The sequence below is a fragment of the Leuresthes tenuis genome, unplaced genomic scaffold, assembly GCF_036924035.1.
Source record: "Leuresthes tenuis unplaced genomic scaffold, fLeuTen1.0.hap1 SCAF_13, whole genome shotgun sequence".
Taxonomy (NCBI): Eukaryota; Metazoa; Chordata; class Actinopteri; order Atheriniformes; family Atherinopsidae; genus Leuresthes; species Leuresthes tenuis.
In genome coordinates, this window is record NW_027325367.1 from 15,418,820 (window position 1) to 15,425,323 (window position 6,504).

General features: G+C 40.5%; 1 protein-coding gene across 1 annotated transcript; it reads right to left on the reverse strand.

Annotated features, from left to right (window-relative positions):
• Nucleotides 1-1,009: 1,009 nt before the first annotated feature.
• ccn2a (cellular communication network factor 2a) lies at nucleotides 1,010-3,850 on the reverse strand. Its single transcript, XM_072362197.1, has 5 exons — nucleotides 3,555-3,850; nucleotides 3,122-3,338; nucleotides 2,755-3,006; nucleotides 2,432-2,643; nucleotides 1,010-2,317 (listed from the first exon to the last, which is right to left on the reverse strand). The coding sequence occupies exons 1-5, from the start codon at nucleotides 3,615-3,617 to the stop codon at nucleotides 2,021-2,023; spliced, it is 1,041 nt and encodes a 346-aa protein (XP_072218298.1). The 5' UTR covers nucleotides 3,618-3,850; the 3' UTR covers nucleotides 1,010-2,020.
• Between the last annotated feature and the right edge of the window lie 2,654 nt (nucleotides 3,851-6,504).

Consider the following 6,504-nt stretch of genomic DNA (forward strand, 5'->3'; position numbering starts at 1 on the left):
AGTTCTTGCTTTGCCAAAATAACTGTGTGTGGAGAGCCTCTGCTTTTGAGCACTGTGGGCAGAAAAGATATTGAAGTCCAAGAGTTCAGCTTAATTTGGCAGCTTGGGTAAATATAGTAACTGTGAGCACAGCAAGAGAGTGGTTAAAAATTGAAGACTTTGTCAGTGTGTACTGTAAAGATGGGCAGAGACACAGGCAGCTACTGTCTTAACAAAAAGCTGGAAAATTCAAGCAGCAACACAAGGTAGAAAATGTCAATTTAGTTGGTTTTGTATCACACAACAGCAAATTCAGCACCTTGTATTTAAAAGTGGGTATTTTAGAGTGGACAGTGGACACTTCTATCAAATAGTGGTTACACTGCTTACAGTTTGGAACAAATCTTTAAGCCTTTCAACAAACTACTAAAATACTATCAATAGGTTGTGTAGATATCAGTTATCTTAAAGATTAGGTTAGATTTTTATATCTTTACTTAAATAAAAAAAGGGATGTTTTTCAGTGCTGGAGGTGTAAAATATTCATGTTGATGACATAGAATTGGCACAAGATGGCGACATTAGACCATCGCAGTCCTCTTTTCAAAAGGGGAGCGGACACAGAGCACCAGAGTTAGGTTAGAACTTTTTGTTCTTTGCAACCAAGATTCAGGATTTTTGAAAAATACAAATGCATACACAATGTCTATAGCAGTGTTACAATGGATTTGGTCATTGGACACCATTTGTGCATATTCTAATAGTTGTTTAATGTATAAGAACTTGTGATTTTCTTTGCATCGTAATTTTCCTCTGAGACAGTTCATGTTAATTAATTGAAACCTTTAAAATGTCAGGTTAAACATGATGGAACGATGCAGGTATTTGACATGTACATGCTTTTCCCCCACAGAGTGATAAAATAAGGCAATATGAATACTGCAGTTTTTATTGTAAGTGGGTGCGGGGCCACATTTCAATCATTTATTGTGTGTTTCAAAAGTAGGACAGAAAACAGCTTGAAAATCCATTTGTATAAAAATATAAGATTTTATTTCCAGCTACAAACTGAAACATGTAACGCTTTTTGTCACACTTCTCAATAAAATAGTAAAAAATACTGTTGATGAAAAAAAACAAAAAAAAACAAAAACACTATTGATACATTTTGAAGCACAGAACAAACTTGGCTTTTTAAATTAACTTAAGCTGTACAAATATATACACAATTTACATATCAACAATACAAAAGGAATGAAATTACAATTCCTACAGTCTGTTCTTCTACTTTTGTACAAAATAGATTTTTTTTTCTTTCTGACCTGAATTGGTAATAGTCAACACACATGTTTTTTTCTTCTTTTCTCAGTGCCATGGCAAAGCCCACTGTGTTCCATATCTAACCCTAAACTCAGCATGCTGCTTGCTTTCTCATCCACATGTTGGACGGAAACTCTGACCTTTCCTCTACTCTGTAAGCAGAGTGGACAGCATACACACAGACAAGGCCAACATTCAGGCCCGCGCTTTCACTCACACACACACACACAAACACAAGGACACATTCAGACCTGTTTGGACAGTGAAACACTGGCTCGCTGTGGTCTGCCTTCTCCCTTTTTACAGCTGCTTTGAGTTTACAGGTCTGGTCTTGGACTCAGGGTGGAGGGATTAATTAGACACCTCATTTCGAGAGGAGGTCAGCGTTTAGATACGGTGTAAAAAAAATTCGTACAGTAAAATGGACGAGTTTGCAAAAAGGATTTTGAGGGGGAATGGGCAGAAACCTGACAGTAGGTTTGTCAAGATAAAAAAAAAAAAAAAAAGTTATAGTGCAGGAATCTCTTGGGGCTGCAAGACAACCCTCTGTCTGAGTCTATGTGGCTGACGTGCACCAGCCATAAAAAATACACAGACAAGTGTCTGGGCTACTTTTACAATGAGAAAATGACAAACGTAAATACATATATATACTGAGCTGCAAATTGAGATGGAGTTCTGTTTGTTTTCAAGTCATAAGCTCTGATTGTTCCTCAGTGGCTCACGCCATATCGCCTGTCATCTTCTTGTAATACATGGACTCGAAGATGTCGTTCTCTCCGGGGCAGTTGTAGTGGCAGGCACAGGATTTGATGAACATCATGTACTTCTTCATGACTTGCCCGTCAGGACATTTGAACTCCATGGGCAGAGTGGTGGTCCTGTGGGGGGTGCAGCAGCGGCCATCCAGGCAGACACCGCAGAACTTTGGCCTGTAGGACTTTGTGGTGGTGCAGCCAGAGATCTCAAACTTCATGGGCTTGGAAACTCTGGGGGTACGGATGCACTTTTTTCCTTTCTGCAGGGAGACGGTGGGGGAAAAAACAATGACTTTAGCAGGCAGTCTTTGATAATTGCAAGCTGTTATTCTATCTTTGCAGTTTCTGAGCAATTTTGATTTACTAGAACTCACCCTAATGCTTTGCTCCAGCTGTGACTCGCATGGCCGCACCATACACAACCGGGTCTGTTTCTCCAGGCGGCAGTCGCGGTTATCATTGGTGACCCTTGTAGATATCCCAAGGCCACAGGTCTTAGAGCAGGCGCTCCATTCAGTAGTCTGAACCAGGCAGTTCTCTCTCATCATATTTGGATCTGGGCCATAGATTTCCTCTTGTCTGAATGCTGTAAATACAGAAGGATGCACATGATTACTTAAACTATCCTGTAAACATCTTATTTTTGTATGAACAACAAAAGAGAAGCTCTCCTTGCTGGTTCAAGAGACACACTCACCAGGCAAAGCGGAGCCCACAAAGGTGTTTTTGTAGGGAGACTCACACTCCCACTCCTCGCAGCACTTCCCAGGTACTTTGACTCGTCTTGGCATGGGGCAATCTGGGCTGGGCAGTCTAATGTCCATGGAGCAAAGTGGGACACAGCCCACAGCTCCATCCAGACAGGTACACTGGTACTTGCAGCTGCTCTGGAACTTCTCTCCGCTCTTGTAAACTTTGCCTCCAAACACACAGGTGGCTCCATCTTGAGCTGTTGAGCACAAATTACAGGTTAGAGGTCACAATTTGGCTCATGCATTGAGTACATTTAAGACAGACATCTAGAGTGATGGAGGGTAAGCACGAGGAAACTGTCAGCAGCTCACCTGAGCACACGCCTATGCGTCTGTTGCTGGGTGCTCCGAAGTCACAGTAGAGATTCTTGTGTGGGTCACAAACATCTTTCTCAGTGCAGAGCTCCCCCATTTGTTTGGCGCACACCCTGCAGCAGCCACAGCCGTCCAGTACCAAGCTCACTCCTGCTGGGCACTGAGGGGGGGTGGAGGGGCACGAACATTGACTGCTGCACTCCTGACCTGCAGCCTAAGAACAGAGGCACACAGAGGCACATGCCCGGGTAAATATAATGCACACATAGTGTACTACAGACATAGATATACGCCCAGCACACTGACAGCAATGTTATTTAAGAGTAGAAATTATACTCTGATGAGAATAAAGACTGAAAGCATTATCTATAAAATTAGGGTATGATTAAAGCTTAGGATCAGGCATAAAAATGAAATCTTTTTGGCTTACCATGTATGAGAGCATGACACACAGCAGAGGCAGCAAGATCATGTTTTTCATTCCAGCAGACATCTTTTCTAGTTTTTAGTAATAAATTCAGATTCTTCCAAAACCGTCGTGCAGAAAGTCTTCCTTTAGTCTCACAGTTTGAGCTTGAGAACTCTTCTGATCAAGTTGATCTCTTGTCTCGTTCGTCTTAGAGTTTCAATCTGCTGCTCCGGTCAGAGTCTTTCTGTTCTTTCTTGGTGAAAGCTAGAGTTTAGCTTCAGTAGAGGAGTTGATCTGAGTTCTGACTGCAGAGTCGAGCTCCCTTTATACTCGCTGGTCCTCGCAGCACGTCACTGGGGGCTGAATGGAGAGCCAGCCCTGGACAAACATGGACATAGTTGGCATTCTTTCCTCGCTTCCTGACCCCCACTCCAGACATCCCGCATTCCTGCTGTCTGAAGGCAAGGCTCTGCTGCTTGGCCAAACAACACCGTCTCTCTCTCATAGCAGCTTTCATCTGGAAAGGAAGGTTAAGTCTGGTTAGAGGCCTGGGACCCCACACTGGGAATTCCTGAAGACTGACTTCACAAACAGACAGTCGGTACCTATAAATATTAAATTTAAAAAAAGAATGAAAGAAGAGGAAAAGGCAACATGGTCTGAAAGTTAAGCTACAAATTACATAAAAGAAAAGAAAACAGAATGCAGAAGCTCATTAAAATGCACACAATCATAAAATAAACAGATTGATGTGTAACAGGTGGTTAAGACTTTAAGCCCACAACAGCATTCCACAGCCTTGGCTTCAAAGGTGAACAGACAGTATGTACTTTAGTAAATTAACAGTGAGCGGTTAGGAAAAGGAAATTATTAGAGTCATTAACTTGAGCTGGTTATCTATCAAGGTGCTCATTCCAGCACTGAGACTTGGCAACTGTGGTCTTGTAATTTTGTATTTTGCTCTTGTGTGCTTATGTCTGGGAAACTGCGGTTGCATTTTTCTGCACTGACTTTTCCTCATTTAAGCACATTATGAAAACATTATGATCTCTGTAACATGAGAGAAGCATTCTGAGCATGAATGCTTATTAATGAGATGCACAAGATATTTAGATTATTTTGTACTGACTATCAGACTATCATCAAAGAAGTATAAAATGAAGAGCTATTTAGATTCTTTACTTAAAGTTCATATATATGATTTGAATATGGTTTGCATTAGTATTGGATCCCATGACAATAAGAGTAATTGTTTTTGCTACAAATAGGTCTTCTTCCATTAGATCCACAATGTTTCTGTAGCCAAACACTGACTCTCAAATTTTTCATGAGCACCAACGTTTCTCCAACAGGCTAGGAAGGGAAGAAAGAGGAAGGATTCAGTTGCTGTAATCTGGAAGTTCCCCACTAGGGGCTACTAAATCTTACACTACACATGCCCCCTTTAAGTGACTTCAAGTATTTTGGGTGTTACCCCAAAATAAAACAATATTCTATGACAAGTTAAAAGTTTCCACTGCAAATGGTTAAAGTAAAACCTACTTGTTACTTTACAACAGATGCATGAATATACTGTAATACGATATCACACTGTGCTGCGACAAAGCCATGCTGTTTCTTTGGCTGAAATATGCAAGGCCCTCTCTTAAAAAAGGCACCTGGATGGGAGAAAATGTGTTTATACCTTCCAGCATTCCAGCATGGTGTCTTTCAAGATGTAAAAATGATCAGTTTAATAGGCACTAATGGAACCCCATGCAATTAGAATTTCAAACATTTGAACAGAGCACTGATTTTGATTAATCACAGAACAGTCTTCAATGTTTCCTCAATCCATTTTGAATTATCTTAAATGTTCCAGAAAAGATTATTCTGGTTCACATTCACATATGACTTCTTCTTTGCATGATATAGCTGTGCATGCATTGAAGTGTTTGAAGTGTTTGAATCCATGCAGTGATTGCCTTGATTGAACCATGCCTGTTTTTAATGCAGTGAGAGCCTGAAGATCTTTGGCAGACAGTTTTGATGTGCTTTGCACACAGACATATCACTACATTCTTTGGATCTTGTGATGATATTATGTGCCGTTCTCAATTAAATAATCCTTTTAAAAGTCCTTTTAATTTTTTACATTGAGGGACCTTTTTCTGAACATGTTCCACTTTTTGAGGTTTTTGACTCCTGTCCCAACTTTTTGGAGCCTTACCCAGGGACAGCCTGGAGTGACCAAATAACCTAATATGCATGTTTTTGGACAGTGGGAGGAAGCTGCACTCACGCATACATGGGGAGAACATCCAAACTCCATACAAAAAGGCCCCAGCCGAGAACCTGGAAGCTCTCTTGCTGTGAGACAACGGTGCTAACCACCATCACACCAACGTGCAGCCCTGTAAGTTCTTTTTTTTTAATTATATGATATACTATGAATGATACAATACACAAATCAGCAGGTACTGCTTTTAGTACTTTTAGGCTACTTTTTAGTTCACAAAAGTATGCTTTTTGTATATTCTCAGAAAACTTAAAGTACAATGACTATACTGCATGAACGCCCTGAAGTTTTCTTCATGTGTATTTAATATAAAGCTCGAGTTACTGTAAGGTACTGTAGGTCTACTTAAAGTGCAACTTCACGACTTTTTTGGACTTTAAGGAGATCTGCACCTAACTCATAAGAACACTAGAAGTATATGTCTACAGTACACGAATGGTAGAATGTCTCACGAGTTTGCTGAACTGAATAAGCAGCCCAGCCAAGGTATGTCCAGCACTGCGGTAACCGACTAGAGACGAATGTTTTTACTTTTCCAAATGATTGCTTGGGATTTGAAAATTAGGCAGTTTTTCTTACTTATCAAAAGAAAAAAAGGTTCTGTCTAAGGGAAAGACAGCATATCTTATCTCACATCTAACAGGACATCTTGACTCTGTCAAGCCTTGGTGTGAATAAATGATGATTAAAAAT